At 49.5% G+C, this 18,099-nt stretch overlaps 1 protein-coding gene across 1 annotated transcript in view; it reads left to right on the plus strand.

The window, feature by feature from the left end:
- The window catches only part of CSMD2 (CUB and Sushi multiple domains 2), a 241,716-nt gene that overhangs the window by 171,263 nt on the left and 52,354 nt on the right, over positions 1–18,099 (plus strand). The window contains exons 24-32 of the mRNA XM_041479143.1: positions 909–1,035; positions 5,947–6,149; positions 7,462–7,653; positions 10,483–10,621; positions 11,126–11,313; positions 12,874–13,068; positions 13,834–13,950; positions 15,117–15,230; positions 15,380–15,475. Coding sequence (XP_041335077.1) covers positions 909–1,035; positions 5,947–6,149; positions 7,462–7,653; positions 10,483–10,621; positions 11,126–11,313; positions 12,874–13,068; positions 13,834–13,950; positions 15,117–15,230; positions 15,380–15,475 — 1,371 coding nt within the window. The remainder of the gene's footprint in view (positions 1–908; positions 1,036–5,946; positions 6,150–7,461; positions 7,654–10,482; positions 10,622–11,125; positions 11,314–12,873; positions 13,069–13,833; positions 13,951–15,116; positions 15,231–15,379; positions 15,476–18,099) is intronic.

The raw sequence follows: 18,099 nt of genomic DNA on the forward strand, positions 1-18,099 counted from the left end.
GCACCTCCTGATAGTGACATCAACGTGTGTCCTGGCATGTGACAGCTCAGAGCCAGGTTTATTTGAGAGCTGCCTGACACCTGATCCCATCCCCAGACATTTCAATTCCCTTTGCTGAGTTCCCTTTCACCCGCACCTCTTCTTGCTTGGAAAATTCTGATTTTGTGTGTTAAATGAATGAGGCTGATTGCTGATTCCTGTCCTGCTGTGCCCAGGACATGGGGAAGTTGTTGGACACTGAGTCCCCTGGGAGATCTCCACACCCAGGGCTGTGCTCAGCCCCTGGCACTCCGTGTTCTCTCTCCCAGGAGGCAGGACCATTCCTTGGCTGGGATTTTAGCCTCATTTATTGATGTAAAAAGATAAATCTCTATCATTTGTGCAGTTTCTTAACCTTCACCCTGTTTGCTCTACATGTGTTGGATATGAGGCCGTGTCTGAGTGTGTGGAAATTAAAAAGAAATGAAAGAAATCTCAAAGAAATGAAAATTTGAATGGATATGTTATGGAAATTACTCCAAATCCTCACGTTCTTTGCAGTTCATTTACAGCGACATTTACAAGTTCTTTGCCTTCTTATCCTTCATTTTCTGATGAATCCAAGCAGAGCTCCTTCACCCCCCACGTCTGGAGCAGGGAAGCAGGATCCTGCCAGGCTCTGCCTTTGCTCCCTGGGGATTCAGAAAGGTGGAGCAGGGAAGCTTTGCCAGGTGTTCAGAACGAGCACAGAAATGCAGAATAATTCTGATAACTCAGCTGAATTCAACGATTCTCTTAATCTTTGTAAGCTTTTAGAATCCCTGGAAAAAGCCAGGACTAATCTCTGTTGCAGGGTGAGATTGTTGCCAAGCAAGAGCCACAAAAAGCCACGAATCTCCTCCCTAACCCCATAAATATTTTTGTTCCAGCTGAGTGTGGAGGGACAATCAGAGGAGAGGCCTCGGGACGGATCCTTTCTCCAGGATATCCAACCCCCTATGACCACAACCTCAACTGCATCTGGACCATCGAGGCAGAGCCTGGATGCACCATTGGGTGAGCTGGGCTCCTGTGGTTTGGCTCTTTTCCCACGTGGAGCTGATTTTTCCAGATCAAAAATTAAATAAAGCAAGGTGGGAGAAGCTGCTGTCACTCTGAGAGGGACAAGCAGGGAGAAGTCACTGCTTTGGTTCCAGATTCAGGGAATGGTTTAGGCTGGGATTAAGGATTTACAGGGACATTTCCCACCAGCCCAGGCTGCTCAGAGCCCCCTGTGGCATCACTGCTCCTCTGTTTTCAGCCCTGTGTGTCCCCTGTGTGTCACAGCCCTGGGTGGTGACACCAGACCGTGTCCTGGTGCTGCCCATGGTGCTCCTGAGCTTGAAGATCCCAGAGCTTCAGTGTCCATGGACAGCGTTCCACCCCTCTCCTTTTTTTCTCAAACCTTTTTTCCATCAGATTAATGAGGAACTTCCCAAAAGTGCTGAATGGCCACCTGGCACAATCCTGGAATGAGGGTGTTGTAGGAAATCACAGGGAATGTCCCAGGATCCAGCCAGTTCCTGCTCCCTGATCCTTCACTTCTGTCCCCACCATCCCCAGAGATGTTTGCCCAGCCCTGCCAAACCCTTCAGGGCTGCCCTGGGTGTTCCCACAGATTCCAGGCTGGCCAAAGCCCACAGAAAACTGGAATATTTGGGCAAGCCAAGCTTTGACTGAGTGGTGGGATTTGAGGGGGAGAAATGCACCTTAAAAGTTCTATTATTATTATTATTATCATTGTCATCATCATTATTATTATCATCAATATTATTATTAAAATAATTCTAAATAATAATAATGATGATGATAATAATAATAATAATAATAATAATAATAATAATAAATATATTTTTTAATCCTCTCTCAGCATCTCCCATCAGAGTTCCCAGTGCTTGTCAGCCATTCCTGGCTCATCCCAAGCCTGTGGCTGTTCCATCCTGAACTCCTTCCCTCTCAATCCCATTTTTTCCTCCCTGCTGCCTCAGCACCCATCACCCCTCCAGCACAGCCTGTCCCTCAGGGTGAGCTCTGTGCTGCTTTTAGCCCGTGGATTTCTGCTGGAGACAGGTTTGGGCTGGTGTTTTCATCTTTATTTAATGTAGAAATTCCCTCCATTAGCACTGCCCTTTGGAATGGCTCAATAATGGATGGGTTTGGGTGTGAACAGAGGAGAAAAAGCCCAGCCAAAGCAGCTGAATCCTTGCACAGGCAGCTTCCACTTGAAATCTCCTCTATTTTTATTCTCCTGGAAAAGGTTTTTATAGGACAGGGTAGAGAGGTCCCTTTTTCCCCCCATCCAGGGGCTGCTTCAGCAACTTTAATCCCTAAAAGCACCCACATGAGCAGAGATTTGGGGTCAACCAAAGGCTTGGAAGAGGCCAGCAGTGAAAGGAGAAGGTTCCAGGAGGTGTCAGAGCCACACACACCTGGTGACCCTGCCTTTCCAAGAGATCAGAGCTCCCTTTCCCTGCCCCTTCATTTCCCAGCTCCAGCAGCACAGCTGATCTCAGGGGAGTGGAGAGAGCACATTCCCAGCAACTTCATTTTTATGGTAATCCATTGGAAAAATAATCCTCTTCACGCATGATACAATTGTATAAAGCTCTCATTTATAACTTACATGAAAATTAATCACCAGAGCTTTTGGAATGAAGCTGTATCTGCACAGCACGAGGGGAAGGGCAGGGGGGTGAGACGGGGAGAAAAATGAGTCTGCACTTCAGAGCCATGAAAGGGAAAGGACTGCTCTTGCAGAGGGGATTGATCTGGGGCTTGGAGTGCCTTGCTTGGGCTGGGAGAGCTGGGGGAGAGGAGGAAGGAAGAGGAAAAGGAGGAGGATGTGCTGGAAAATGGATGGAAATTCCTTGCCCAGCTGGGAGCTGGAACACAGAGACGTGGCAGAAGTAGGTTGTGGTCAGTCCCTGATCCCAGTGTTGTCAAAATCCACTGATGTTGTTAATTCTTTCATGGGTATTGACAGGTTCCATTTTCCAGACTTTCATCTAAAAACAGCAGTGAGAAAATACCCAGAGCTGGAAGGGACCATGGGGATCATCCAGTGCAGCTCCTGGCCCTGCCCAGACCCCCCAAAACCCCAACCTGTGCATCCCAAACACTCCTGGAGCTCTGGCAGCCCTGGGAATGTGACCACTTCCAGCATTTTGGGATGTTCCACTTTCCAAGGACAGGATATTGAGCAGCTTTCAAGCTGGAAAAGCCTCTCTGGGGCAGAGGGAGGCAGTGGGCAGCCCCCAAACTGCTGCTGGGGTGGGAGGTGGTGGCTTTGGTGGCACCTCTGTGCCAGGGGAGTGCCAGCCTTGCACAGCACAGCCAAGCTGGAATGGCCAGAGCTTGGATGGGGAATGTCAGAAAAGATAAAAACACCTCAGGATGGTCATTGGGGTTCTGGGGAGCTTTGGGAAGAGCTCCTCAAGGGTTGTTCACACTCTCAGGGCAGAGCTGGGCTCTCCTCTCTGCTCCTTGCTAAGCTGGCAGAACTTCCCCTCTCTCACACTTATATTTATATAAATCTCCCCAATTTCTATTTTTTTTTCCTGCATTTCCATGCCTGTAATTGGGAAATTGGGATTGTCAGTGCAGGAATAGAGCTCCTTTCCCCTCAGGAATAAAACTCCTTTCCCCTCAGGTATAAAATTCCTTTCCCCTCCACTGTCTGCTGAAGCAGGGGCTGTGCCTGGTCTCACACATCAGACTGAGGGAAAAGCTGAGATGTGCCTGTGGAATAGATGGATTTGCTCCAGAGAGCTCCAGATCTGATATCCCAGCAGATTCCAGCCTGTCCCATAGATCACCTGGATCAAGGTGTTCTCCCCCTGGCACAGCCTGAGGTTGTTTTTTCTCAAATAAAGGGGGGTGGTTTAGGCAGCCCTGGAGCTGCTGGTGGCAGTTCCAGGGTGTTCCCCCAGCCCAGCTCAACCTCTGGCAGCCTCTCCCTGATCCCAAGGTCTCCAGGGATGAGTTTTTTCCAGCGTTTCTGGCTCACTGGGCCCAGTTAAGGCTGGGAACAAACGTAATCACACCAAGGCAGCCGTGGAGAACAGCTCTGCACCATCCATCCTGATTTTCCTCAAGCTTGGCTTTATTTCTCTTTGCTCAAGGTCTCTGCTTGGGAGATTTATGATTCAGCTCTTTTGGTTTCTCCCAGCTTTTGTGGGCATCATTTTGTTGCTGAGGATTTTGCAGTGGGGCTTTTTTTTTTTTTTCCCCTCCCCCCTTTTTTTTTTTTTATGGCTCTCCCCTGATTTATTTATGTTTGCCCCAGATAAATGGGAAAGCAGCCAAGTGAAAACTTCCCTGTTTGCCTCTGTGGGCTGGCAGGGATTTCAGCACAGCACCTGATGGGTTTATTTTTTACAGATTTTTTTTTTCTGTTTCTAGGTTTCTGTCCCCATTTCACACTGGGGTTGAGTTGCCCATGGTTGGCCTGATTTTGTTGTGCCAGAGGGAAAATGGGGCAGTGACAAACAGGGACAGGGAAATTCCTCCTCTCCTCTCCAGGTGGGATTTGAGTGCAGGAGTGGAAGGGATCAGCTCCTGCTCCATCCCCAGGGAATGGTCACATTCCCAAGAGCTCCAGGAGGGTTTGGACAACACCCTCAAGGACAGGGTGGGATTTGGGGGTGTCTGCAGGGCCTGGAATTGGATTTGATGATCCCTGTGGGTCCATTCCCCCTCAGGACACTCAGAACTGCATCCTTCAGCTGGTGACTCCCCCAGGTGTCACCACAGCCAGGGCAGGATCTTGTTCTTGCATGGTTCTTCTGACCTGGGAAGATCCCAAAGCTCTTGGAAAAGCCTGGATCCATCTGCTCCTCATCCTCCCACAGCAGAGCTGGGCCTGGGGAGCAGCAGGGTGAGATCCCACCAGGGATGTGTTGGGACCATGTTTGTCCTGTCCTGGAGTGCCACCAGCTCTCACCTGGCACAGAGGGACCTCCTGCCTCTCCCTTGGGTCCATCACTGGCCCAGACTCATCAGGAATTGCCTCACATGGGGCCTCCTGCAGCTTTCCCTGAGGAAATCCCTGTGCCAGTGCCTCACCTGAAGGCCTTGAACCCTGACTCCAGGACAAACCCAACTTTGAAATCCTGAGGAAGGGAGTGAAATCTGCCTTCAGAACATCCAAATAAACCCTCAGTGTCAGCTCATTGTCACCTTCATAACTCCTGCTTTCCCTCCCTTCCCTTCCCTTCCCTTCCTGGTGTGGATTTAAAATCCTGAGGAAGGGAATAAAATCCGCCTTCAGAGCATCCAAATAAACCCTCAGTGTCAGCTCATTGTCACCTTCATAACTCTTGTTTTCCTTCCCTTCCCTTCCTGGTGTGGATTTTGGAGCTCTCCCTCCTGCTGCCTCATTTTCTCTCTGTTCTCTGCTGAAGTTCCTCTGTTTGCTGATCTAGACCCCATTCTGCAACATCCAGACCTTCCCAAAATACATCAAAATCCTGGAGGTGCTGCAATCCAGCATCAGAACTGGCTGCATGAATTTGGCACAAACCATACTCCAGGTCTGAGTTCCAGATGAGACAACACATTCTGTGTGAGCCTGGCTGCCTGAATGTGGCACAAACCATACTCCTGGTCTGAATTCCAGATGAAACAACACATTCTGTGTGAGCCTGGCTGCCTGAATTTGGCACAAACCACGTTTCAGGTCTGAATTCCAGATGAGACAACACATTCTGTGTGGGTCTGGCTGCCTGAATTTGGCACAAACCATGTTTCAGGTCTGAATTCCAAAGAAGACAACACATTCCATGTGAGCCTGGCTGCCTGAATTTGATACAAACCACACTCCAGGCCTGAATTCCAGATGAGACAACACATTCTGTGTGAGCCTGGCTTGCGTGAATTTGGCACAAATCACACTCCAGGCCTGAATTCCAGGTGTTTTTTGCCCCTCAGGCTCCACTTCATGGTTTTCCACACCGAGGAGTTCCACGACGTGCTGCGGATCTGGGACGGGCCGGTGGAGAACGGGATCCTGCTGAAGGAGATGAGCGGCTCGGGGCTGCCTGGGGACATCCACAGCACCTTCAACTCTGTCATCCTGCAGTTCAACACCGACTTCTTCACCAGCAAACAGGGCTTTGCCATCCAGTTCTCAGGTGGGATGTGCAGGGATTCCTCAAAAACCTGACCAGACCCAGAGGGAAAACCCAACCAAACCTCAGCCCTGCAAACACATTCCTTTCAATCCTTTAGGGGGATATATTCCAATATTTACAGAGGATTCCAGGTTTGTGTTGTTGTTTTGGAGTGATAATAGAGAGTACCTGGGTGAGTGATGATGTGACTTTCCATGGACTGAGACACATTGAAGCATCTTCCCAAGTTTTGTTGGGGTTTTTTTTTTTTCCGTAACTTTTTGTCCAGGGTGCCTTGCTTGGCTGGGGGAACAAGGCAGCATTTTGGGGAGAATTTTTGCTGGATTTCAGACCTTTGGGATGACCCAGACAGAGGCAGAGCTTTGTGTCACCCAGCACAGTGGTGCCATCCTGGGTTTTTTTTGCCAGATTTGTGTCTCGTCCTGCCAGGAAGGACCAGCCTGGGCTGTTAACTTCCTTATCTCCAGCTGCACAGAAAGAGAGGGATTTCCTCTGGCTCTTTCAAGAGCAGCTTTCTCTAAACTGCCTGGCTGTAACAGACTCTCATCAACTTAGCAGGAAATAAGCTCCTGATCTGGAGCTGGGCTTTATTGACTGCTCCTGCTCAAAGCCTTTGTTCAGCAGGTGTGACTAAGCAGCCAGACCTGAGCTCAGACCTGTCCACTTAGGGATCTTGGGAGCTTTAATGAGGTGGATAAGCTCACAAAACTCCTATTACTCCAGGATTTTCCCTGCTGGTAAATCCTTGTGCTGTTGGCAGACCTTGAGCTCAGGCAGCAGTGAAGCTTTGCCCGTCCCCAGCTCAGGGGACATCTCGGATCTCAAAGAGAGGCAGCAACAAGTCTGGAAGGGAAACAAACACATTTCTGAAAGGTCAGGCTTGATGCTTCACAGATCTTGAGGCTAAATTTCTCTGCCACTCAGGGGAAAGCGTGAAGTGCTGGTGGCTGAGTTGATTTTGCAGCATGTGCTTGGCACAGAACTCTCCAAAAACACCGTGAAAGATCAGTGGGTGTCTGGCCTGATGGAGTAAACAGCCATGTGCACAATTCTACATCAAAGCTGCTCCCTGGGTGCTGCTCTTGAACTTGCTGGTCCCCAGAGCCTGTCCCAGCTGGAGTGGCAGATGCTCAGAGCAAAGGGAAAGGCACTTTTTGTGTGGGGGAAGTTTTTGGGATGCTGAGGGAGGAGGGATGGGGAAACAAGGCATGGCCTGGATGTCTGGGTAAGGACAGAGCCTGAGGACAGCCGGTGCTGCAGGCCTGGTGTTAAATAAACATTGATATTCAAGAGTGCTTTTAATTCCTTGCAGTGTCCACAGCCACCTCGTGCAACGACCCAGGAATCCCCCAGAACGGGAGCCGGAGCGGGGACAGCAGAGAGGCCGGGGACTCCATCACCTTCCAGTGCAACCCTGGCTACACCCTGCAAGGGGAGGCCCAGATCACCTGTGTGCAGATCCAGAACAGGTTCTTCTGGCAGCCAGACCCCCCCACCTGCACAGGTACGGGTGCAGATCCATGGTCTGGGCACAGGGACGCAGATCTGTGACCTGGGCACAGGGCCCTGTCCTGGCACAGGGACACACATCTGTGATCTGAACACACAGACACAGATCTGTGACCTGGGCACAGGGGCACAGGGCCCTGTCCTGGCACAGGGACACACATCTGTGATCTGAACACATAGATACAGATCCATTATCTGAACACAGGGACACAGATCTGTGACCTGTACCCATGGACACAGATCCATGATCTGAGCCCAGGGATGCAGATCCGTGTTCTGGGCACATGCACACAGATCCATATCTTGACCCCATGGAGACACATCCATGTCCTGAATCCATGAACACACATCCCTGTGCTGAATGGACAGAGATCCGTGATCTGAGCACAGGGATGCAGATCCATGTGCTGAATCCATGGACACAGATCCATGATCTGAGCACAGAGACAAAGATTAATGTCCTGAACCCATGGACACACATCCCTGTGCTGAATCCATGGACACAGATCTGTGTCCTGAATCCATGGACACACATCCCACACATCCCTGTGCTGAATCCATGGACACACATCCCTGTGCTGAACCCATGGACACAGATCCATGATCTCAGCACGTGGACACAGATCCACGTCCTGAACCCATGGACACACACCCTGTGTTGAATCCCACACATCCATGTCCTGAACCCATGGATACAGATCCATATCCTGAACCCATGGATACAGATCCATGTTCTGAACCTATGGACACAGATCCCTGTGCTGAACTCATGGACACACATCCCTGTGCTGAACTCATGGACACAGATCCATGATCTGAACCCTGTTGTAAAATTTCGCCTCACACATCTTAAAAAATTAAGAAATACTTAAAAAAATATCCTTCAGGTCTCCAGATAAAAATATGTGATTTTTTTTATCTGTGATAAAAAAATGCTGATTTTCTAATACTTCAAATTGTGTTTAAAGTTTATTTTCCATCCAGTTTTATTTTCCATCCAATTTTCCATCCAATTTTATTTTTCCAAAAGGAGTTGGAGTGAAATATGAGTAACTGGGGGAGAGGCAGCTTGGTTGGAGCTAAACTGGGAAAATTCAGTGTTAAATTTAGGGCTCATTTGGGGTATTTAGCATTTCAAATGTGTTTTCCCCTCTTTGTGGCACAACTGCCAAACAATCTGGGCTGGGAGGGCCCCGGGAGGTTTGGGCCATTTGAAGTTTGCATCCCTCCCAATCCCAGGCAGCACTGGCTGGGTCCAGTTCCTGCTTCAAATCCTTTGGAGACTCTGGGTGGGATTTTCAAAGGAATCCGAGGGTGTTGAACACTTGTCTCCCTCAGGCTTTTCAAAAATGAGTCCTTAGATTTCAGTCTCTTTGGAGTTTTCCCCTGACGTTGCAGTCTGGGAGGGGAAAGCACCCTTGGGGTTAAAATTGGGGTGAATGGGCACAGAAGAGATGCTGGTGGGTTCTTCCCAGGCATTTTTGGGGGACTTTCACCCAAATTTTCCATGTCTGTGCTGTGATTTCCTGGTGTGTCCCAGAGGGATAAGAGTTCTCCGTGCCTAAGTCTGGACTTGGTTGAAGTTGCTTTAAAGCTTTGGGGAAGGGTCTCTAATCTCTATTTGGATGTTTCTAGACCAGCCCCAATGGGTTTTTCCTGATATTTTTCTCATCAAAGCCCACAGGACAATCCCATGTGCTCGTTCCTTGATGGAAAACCTTTCAAGATTTATCCCACCACTTGTGTCCCATCCCCTCGTTTCCCTCTCTGTGAGCTGCTCTCAGACCCCCTCACAGGCTGTGCTCTCCTTGCTCTCATCCCATCCCAAACGTGGGAGGTTTGGTGGTTATTCCAAGGTATTTTTGGGTGGCCTTCAGCCAAATTTTCCATATCTGTGCTGTGGTTTCCTGGTGTGTCCCAGAAGGATAACATTTCTCCATTTTTGGACTTGGAGAAAGGTCTCTAATCCCTACTATGACATTTCTAGACCAGCCCCACTGGGTTTTACCTGATATTTTTCCTGATATTTTTCTTTATCAAAGCCCACAGGGCAATCCCACGTGCTCGCTCCTTCATGGAAAATGTTTCCAATGTTTATCCCATCATTTTTATCCCATCCCAGCTCATTTTCCACTCTGTAGCTGCTATCAGACCCCCTTCCTTTCTCCCCAAATACGTGAGGGTTGATCTGGGGAATCTCAGAGCCCTCACAGCCCACTCTGTAGCTGCTCTGTAGACCCCCTTCCTTTCTCCCCAAATACGTGAGGGTTGATCTGGGGAATCTCAGAGCCCTCACAGGGAGCCTGCCGAAAAAGCTGACAGGAAAAATATCAGTCATGTTTTTGCCACGGTGAGAAACACAAGCAGGCACTTTGAGCCTTAAAAAAGTAATAATTGATTTTTCAATCAGCTTGGCATTTAATGTGCTGGGAAGTGGAGTAAACACGGCGGAGCCGTTTAGGCCCAGACATGTTTTCACCTCGTTACAAGCGAGCAGGCCTTGACAGGGAATTCCATAAATGCAGCAGAAAAGTGGAAGATCTCCCTCTCTCCCCTCCTGGCTCCTCGCTTATGGATTTTAGGGAGGTCCTGGTGGCATCCAGAGCTCTCTTTGTGGTGTTTGGCAGAGCCCTCACCTGGCAGAGCCACCACAACCTCACGTCCCAAGTGAACCTCAAGGTCACTTCCCACTAAAATATCCCAGGATTTTGTGCTGTCTCAAGCCCCCCTGTCTATCACATCTTTTTATTCCATTCCTGCTTCCCATTTGGTGCTTTGGAAGTCTCTGTGCTCCAAAGCCTCACCCTTGGTGGTTCTCCTGCAGCTCCCTGTGGCGGGATCCTGACGGGCCCAGCTGGGGTGATCCTGTCCCCACAGTACCCGGAGCCATATCCCCCAGGGAAGGAGTGTGACTGGAAGCTGACAGTGTCCCCTGACTATGTCATTGCCCTGGTGTTCAACGTGTGAGTACCCAAGGGTTTGGTGCCATGGCCTTGGGGAGGGCCCACGTGGTTTGGCGCCGTGGCCACAGAGAGGGGAGGGATGGTCTGGGTGTGGATGTCCTGAATTCTGGGAAGGAACCAAAGCTGATGGAACTGCCCCATGCCCCTGGATAATCTGTTCCCAGACTTTTTCTGGGGGGGGAGATCCTCATATTCCAGCTGCAGCTCCTCTTTGATAGACAGAACATGGTGTGGCACAGCCCAGGAATCCCTGCAGCAGCTCTGGCTCAGCCTCTGTCTCTTGACTCCATCCCCACTCCTGGATTCCCCACTCCTGGGATGGAAGCAGGAATTTCCTCTGCCTGGCAGGATTTTGGAGCAGGAACAGCTGGCAGGAATGTCCTGCTTGGCAGAACTTTGGGGCAGTAGCAGCCAATCCCTACCCTGGGGTTCCACATCCCAGGACCTCAACCCGGAGTTCTCCAGGGACATTTCCCAACTCCAAGCTCTCCTTTGCTTTTGCAGCTTCAGCCTGGAGCCTGGCTACGATTTCCTGCACATCTATGATGGGCCTGACTCCCTGAGCCCCCTGATTGGGAGTTTTTATGGCTCCCAGCTCCCAGAGAGGATCGAGAGCAGCAGCAACAACCTTTTCCTGGCGTTCCGGAGCGACGCCTCCGTCAGCAACGCCGGCTTCGTCATCGAGTACACAGGTGAGGGCTGAGGGCACACCTGGCCCAGCAGCTGCCTGGGGCTTTCCCTGGCCTTATTCCCAGATGATTCCACCTCGTTGGAACAAGTGGGAGAGGTTCTAGATGCTGGGGAAAACTCCTTCCAGGGGGAATTCTGGTGTTTTGCCACCCCAGAAGTAGAGGGTGGAGAAAAGGAGGGAGAGAGTCCCTCTTGCCCAAAGCAGTGGGAGGAGAGAGGAAGGTGAAGAGGAATGGAATGAAACAGGAAAAGTGGTGCTCAAAGTGTCTAAAATGTGGGCATCAAGACTCCACTGAGCCCAGGAGAACACAGGATTTAAAAGTTGAGGGTGCAAATGTGTGATGGGCAGTGGGGGCTGACCAAAACAGGGAATTGGTGCTCTGGGAAAAAAAAAAAATCCCATCCTTTTGTGCCCCATTCACTTGGATCACCTGGTGTAGCTGCTGTGGACAGGAAACCATGGGATCATCTGATTTTTCATGCAGAGAAGTAAAAGCAAGACCTGCGGGCTTTACAGTTTCCTGTTTCTCCTTCCACACCTTCCCCAAAATCTGAGAGCCCCTGATTTAATGCTTAAGTACACTTGAATTGTTCCCAGAGCCACTGCTCTCAGAAAAGTCCTTGTCTTTAATGAGCAATTTCCAAATGACAAAAGAGCAGGATTAATCAAAGCCTCTAATTATATTGCAGGCATGAAAAAAAAATAAGAGAAAGAAAAGAAAAAACCAAAAAAAAAAAAGCCGTTAGAAGAACAACATGAACAACATGGAGGAAAGAAATATCTAAGTCCTGACAGCTCTGTAGTGTTCCCTGGAATGTTTGTATGGAAATGAGATTTTAAACTCTGCAGGGCAGAGAATTTTTCACTCTCTACCTGCCAGGAGGGTGGAGCAAGGTGGGGTTTGTTTGGCCTCTGCTCCCTGGGAACAGGGACAGGATGAGGGAACAGCCTCAAGTTGTGCCAGAGGAGGCTCAGGTTGGACATCAGCAGGAATTTCTGCATGGAAAAGGTGTCAGGCCTTGGAAGGGGTGGAATCCCCACCCTTGGAGGTGTCCAAGGAATAAATAAAAGAATCCCAGACTGGTTTGGGTTGGAAAGGACCATAAATGCATCCAGCTCCATAGGCAGGGACACTTCCACTATCCCAGAGTGCTCCCAGTTCCATCCAGCCTGGCCTTGGACACTCCCAGGGATGGGGAATCCAGGATTTCTCTGTGCCAGGGCCTCCCCATCTCAAATATGATGTGTCCTTGTGGCACTCAGTGCTCTGAGCTGGTGACAAAGTGGGGATGGGTCACAGCTTGGACTTGATGGTCCTGAAGGGATTTTCCAGCCTCAGCAATCCTGGGATTGTGTGAAATCAAAGTTTTGCCTTACTGCTTGGGGTTTGGGTGCCTGTGTGGGAACTGGAGCCTCCCACACATTCCCAGGTGCAAAAAAAAAATCCTAAAAAAACCTCTCATTTCACTGATGAAAACAGCAGAGGAATAAAAATCCTGGGAATTGAATTTTTTTAGCAGGTTTTTTATACTTTTTAAAAATTTTATCTCTTTCCCTGCAGAGAACCCCCGGGAGTCCTGCTTTGACCCAGGCTCCATCAAGAATGGCACCAGAGTGGGCACAGACCTGAAGCTGGGCTCCACCATCACCTTCTACTGTGATGGGGGCTACGACATTGAGGGGGGCCCCACCCTCACCTGTGTCATGGGAGGGGATGGGAAACCCACCTGGAACAAGCCTCGCCCCACCTGTACAGGTAAATCCCATGGGAAGGGGCAGGGGGGAGGATCTGCCCAGAGCTGGATCCCTCGATGCATCCCCCGTGGAAAACTTAAAAATTAAGTGTTAGTTTAGAGGGGTTTCTCAGTTTTTCCCTAATTTTTGAGGGGTTTTACCAGGAATTCGTTTTTATCATTTTTCAGGGGTTTAACAGCTCTTCTTTTACAAGAAGAGCTGATTTCTGAGAGTTTTCTTGAGGTTTTTTTGGAGACAGACAGGAAACTGGACGTGGCTGATCCAGTGCCTGGCACGGGGCAGGAGTCAGGAATCCACTTAAACCCTGGCTAAACCTGATCCTTGCTAATCCAAACCCTCAGTCTTGGGCGTTCCTGAGCAGGGGCAGAGCTCAGTGACAAAACAAGGGGTTTTTCCTTAGGGTTTTTCTATGGTTATTTTGTTTTCTTTTCTGACTTCATGGTTTGCAGTCAGACTTGATCTGAGAAGGGAATCAAGAGGCAGCTGGTGGGGGGAAGGAATGAAATCCCTAATTTGGGAAGGCTCTGGCAGGGAAAACTGAGGAAAGGTGGCAAAAGGAGCTCATCCCCAGCTGTGAGGTGGGGAACAGTGCAAATACCACATTAATTAGTAGTTTGATAATTCCACGTGGAGCCAGCACGAACTCAGGGTGGGATAAACCTGATTTTTCCAATGAGAACTTTCAGGGTGCAACACCTGGAGCAGGGAATGGTGGCTGAGGACATTTCCAGGCTCCAGGGATGCTCCATTTTCTTTTCCCTTGCAGCTCCCTGTGGAGGGCAGTACACAGGCTCAGATGGAGTGGTCCTGTCCCCAAATTATCCCCAAAACTACACCAGTGGCCAGGTGTGCCTGTACTCCATCGTCGTGCCCAAGGACTATGGTACCATGCTCGGAATTTTTATGGGATTCTCTTCTTCCAACTCTTATTTGTTGGGTTTTTAATGCTGTCTTTTAATAAGTGCATCCAGAACTGGAGATAAGGCAGATGGGAGAGTAGCAAGAGGTGCTGTTGGGTGCTCTTTGTGCTGGAGTCAGAGAAAATTCTGGGTTTGTCCAAGTTTTGTCCAAAGCTCCACCCAACAGGAGCCAATTACAGCTAATCAATAATTATTATTCCTCACTGGAATTCTGTACCTCGTGTTCCCTAGGCAGGGAAAGGGGATGAGTCACAGAATATTCCCAGAAGACTGGGAATCAGTGGGAAAACGTTGTGTTAATGAACCCAAGGGAGGCTGGTGCTGCCTCTGGAATTTAGGATAAATAAAGGGCTCCCATTTTTCCAGGCTGTCACTCAGGCCTTGTCCCTGCCTGGAATAAAAGCAGCTGAAACACGGGACAAAAGTTGTGCTGGGAAAATGGATCCCAGTTTGGAATGCTGGGAATCCTGGGGGGTCCTGGGCAGCACCAGGGGTTGGACTCGATGGTCCTTGGGGTCCATTTCAGCTCAGGGCATTCTGTGAGTCCATGGAAATGCCCTGGCTCTGTGGCCTGGCTGTGTAGGGACAGCAGTGGGGTCAGCCGTGGGATGATAGTGGGGACAGCAAGGGGACAGCAGTAGGATGACACTGGGGACAGCGGTGTGGTGATGCTGTGGACAGCAGTGTGATGACACTGGGGACAGCAGTGGGACAGCAGTGTGATGATGCTAGGGACAGCAGTGTGGTGACACTGGGGACAGCAGTGGGACAGCAGTGTGATGGTGCTGTGGACAGCAGTGTGGTGATGCTGGGGACAGCAGTGTGGTGACACTGGGGACAGCAGTGGGACAGCAGTGTGATGGTGCTGTGGACAGCAGCATAGTGATGCTGGGGACAGCAGTGGGATGGCAGTGTGATGACACTGGGGACAGCAGTGGGATGCAGTGTGATGACACTGGGGACAGCAGTGGGATGCAGTGTGATGACACTGGGGACAGCAGTGGGATGCAGTGTGATGACACTGGGGACAGCAGTGGGATGCAGTGTGATGACACTGGGGACAGCAGCCTGGTGATGCTGGGGACAGCAGTGGCTGGTCCCAGCCCTGTCCCTGTCCCTGTCCCCACAGTGCTCTTCGGGCAGTTTGCCTTTTTCCAGACGGCGCTCAATGACGTGGTGGAGGTGCACGATGGCCCCACGGAGCACTCACGGCTGCTCAGCTCCCTCTCAGGCTCTCACTCAGGTAGGGAGCTGCTCCCTGTCCCCTCTCCCTGTCCCCTGTCCTTGTCCCTGCTGGGGAAAGCAGCTTTGTCACAGCTGACACCCAACACCTGCTCCCTGTGGCTCATTCCTTCACCTCTGTCTCTCCCGTTCTCCCTCCTCCCCATCCAGGGGAATCTTTGCCATTGGCCACCACCAACGAGATCCTCATCAAATTCAGCTCCAAGGGTCAATCAACAGCCAAAGGCTTTCATTTTGTCTACCAAGGTGAGTTCAGGTGTGTTCTGGAAGTGTCCTTGGGTCGCTCCCAGGGGTGTCCTGAGTGTCCTGAGCTGCTTTTGGTGTCTGGGGGTTCTGAGCAGGGAATATCACAGGGAATTAGGATTCCTTTGGGAGCAGAGCTCTGGTAATGCTGTCTGACTGCTCTGGGTACTTTGTATTCTGCCCTTTCATTCCCACTCAGCCTGAACCCTGCACATCCCAGGATTACCATCAGCCCCATCCCGGCGTCGTGCCCGGCGTCACACAGGGAATTTGGAGATTTATCCCGCAGCAATTCTTCCCAGTGGCATTTTTAGCACTTTGCTGGGTGTAAGCAGCTGAAATCCCGTCTGGCAGCTCGGAAATCTTCCCTCTGTGCGTGTCACAGGCTCGGGGCTGTCACACTCCTGCCCCTTGATCCTTTCAGTAACAGCTTTGTGCTGCACTGGGCGAGAACAACTCAGGGATTTTATGGGAGTAAATAGCAAATGATGCATGGAACAGTGGGAAAGCAGAAGGGATTTCTCACCCACGTGCTCCCTGGAGTTATCTGTGGGAACATCCAGGTTTTTGCTGCAAAGAGGGGACAGACACTGGCATGACCTGAGCCTTCTCCAGGGGTGAAGCAAAGCCTGGTTTGGATTTTGGAGTAGTTAGAGATCTGTTCTCTTGAATTCCTGCCTAATGAGTGTGAAACAGCCGTGGTTGTGATCGTAATCTTCAAAGAGCTCAGCAGAGCAAAGGTTTTGATGAAACCAGGGAAGTTTTCCTCCTCCCTCCTGCTCGAGCTGCATGGGAAGCAAGGGGAAAAGGGCAATCCTGATTTGGATCTGCCTGGCCAGACTCTAATTAGCTAAACACTCATAAATTTAAAGCAACTCAGAGGAAAATATTAATTGAATTCTTCCTTGGCAATAGACCTGATTTTTTTGATGAGTTTTTCTCCTCACTTATCTGCCAGACTCATTCCTGTCTTTGACTGTAATTCCCAGTACTCAACAGGAATATCAACAATTTCAGCACCATCACAACTTAAATCCCCCTTTTCTCTCTTTTCCAAAGAAGATTTTTTCCCAATTGCTGCTCCTTCATGGCCACGAGGCCCAGGGAGCTGAGGAACCCACAGAGGCTCCTGCATTGGGTGACAAAACAACTTTTTGGGAAGCTACTGCCAAATCATTTGGTTCCCCTGGGTAAAAACAACCCTTTGATGTGGGGAAAGTTCTCTAAAGGGAGGCAGTGGAGGGGTTCTGGATGTCCCAGCTGCTTTTATTTCAGGTATAGAATAATTAAATCATTAAGATTGGAAAAAACCTCCAAGTTCTTCAAGCCCAACCTTCAACCAAGTGCCCCTGTGCTCACCCAGCTGTGTCACCAAGTGCCACCTCCACTCAGTCTGGCATGGAACCACTTGAATTTGGATCACTTGAGCTGGCAGAACTGGGAGTGAAATGTTCTTTTTTTCTCAGTGGTCATGCTTAGATTCAGCCCATCTTTGGGGTTTAGGTGCTTTGGGATTTAGGAATGATCAATCAATGGTCATGCTTGGATTCAGGCATTCTTTAGGATTTAGATACTTTGGGGTTTAGGAGTAATCACTCAATGGTCATGCCTGGATTTAAGTATAATCAGTCAATAGTCATGCTTGGATTAAGCCAGTCTTTGGGATTTAGATAAAATCAAGCCATGGTTGTGCTTGGATTCATCCTCTCTTTGTCATTTAGATACTTTGGGGTTTTAGGTACAATCAGTCAATGACCAAGTTCAGATTCAGCCCCTGCTTGGGGTTTAGGTACTTTGGGATTTAGGTACAATCAGTCAATGGTTGTGTTTGGATTCAGCACTTCCTTTGGGTTTAGATACTTTGGGGTTTAGGTACAACCAATCAATGGTCATGTTTGGATTGAGCCCCAATACTTTAGATTTTTAGGTACAATCAGCCAGTGGTCGTGTTTGGATTCAGCCCCTCCTTGGCATTTAAGTACAATCAGTCAATGGCCAAGTTTGGATTCAGCTTCTCCTTGGGATTTAGATACAATCAGCCAATGCTGTGTTTGGATTGAACCCCTCTTGGGGTTTAGGTACAATCAGCCAATGGTCATGTTTAGATTGAGCCCTTCCTTGGGGTTTAGGTGCACTCAGTCAATGGTCATGTTTAGATTGAGCCCTTCCTTGGGGTTTAGGTACACTCAGTCAATGGTCATGTTTGGATTGAACCCCTCTTTGGGGTTTAGACACTTTGGGGTTTATCAGTCAATGGCCATGTTTTGATTCAACCCTGATACTTCAGGATTTTAGGTACAATCAGTCAATGGCCAATTTTGGATTCAGCCCCTCCTTGGGATTTAGAAACAATCAGCCAATGCTCTGTTTGGATTGAGCCCCTCTTTGGGGTTTAGGTACAATCAGCCAATGGTCATGTTTAGATTGAGCCCTTCCTTGGGGTTTAGGTGCAATCAGCCAATGCTCTGTTTGGATTGAACCCCTCTTTGAGGTTTAGATACTTTGGGGTTTAGGAGCAATCAGCCAATGGCCAAGTTTGGATTGAACCCCTCTTTGAGGTTTAGATACTTTGGGGTTTAGGAGCAATCAGCCAATGCTCTGTTTGGATTGAACCCCTCTTTGGCGTT

This window comes from Pyrgilauda ruficollis, unplaced genomic scaffold (genome assembly GCF_017590135.1).
Source record: "Pyrgilauda ruficollis isolate IOZ18807 unplaced genomic scaffold, ASM1759013v1 scaffold48, whole genome shotgun sequence".
Classification (NCBI taxonomy): Eukaryota; Metazoa; Chordata; class Aves; order Passeriformes; family Passeridae; genus Pyrgilauda; species Pyrgilauda ruficollis.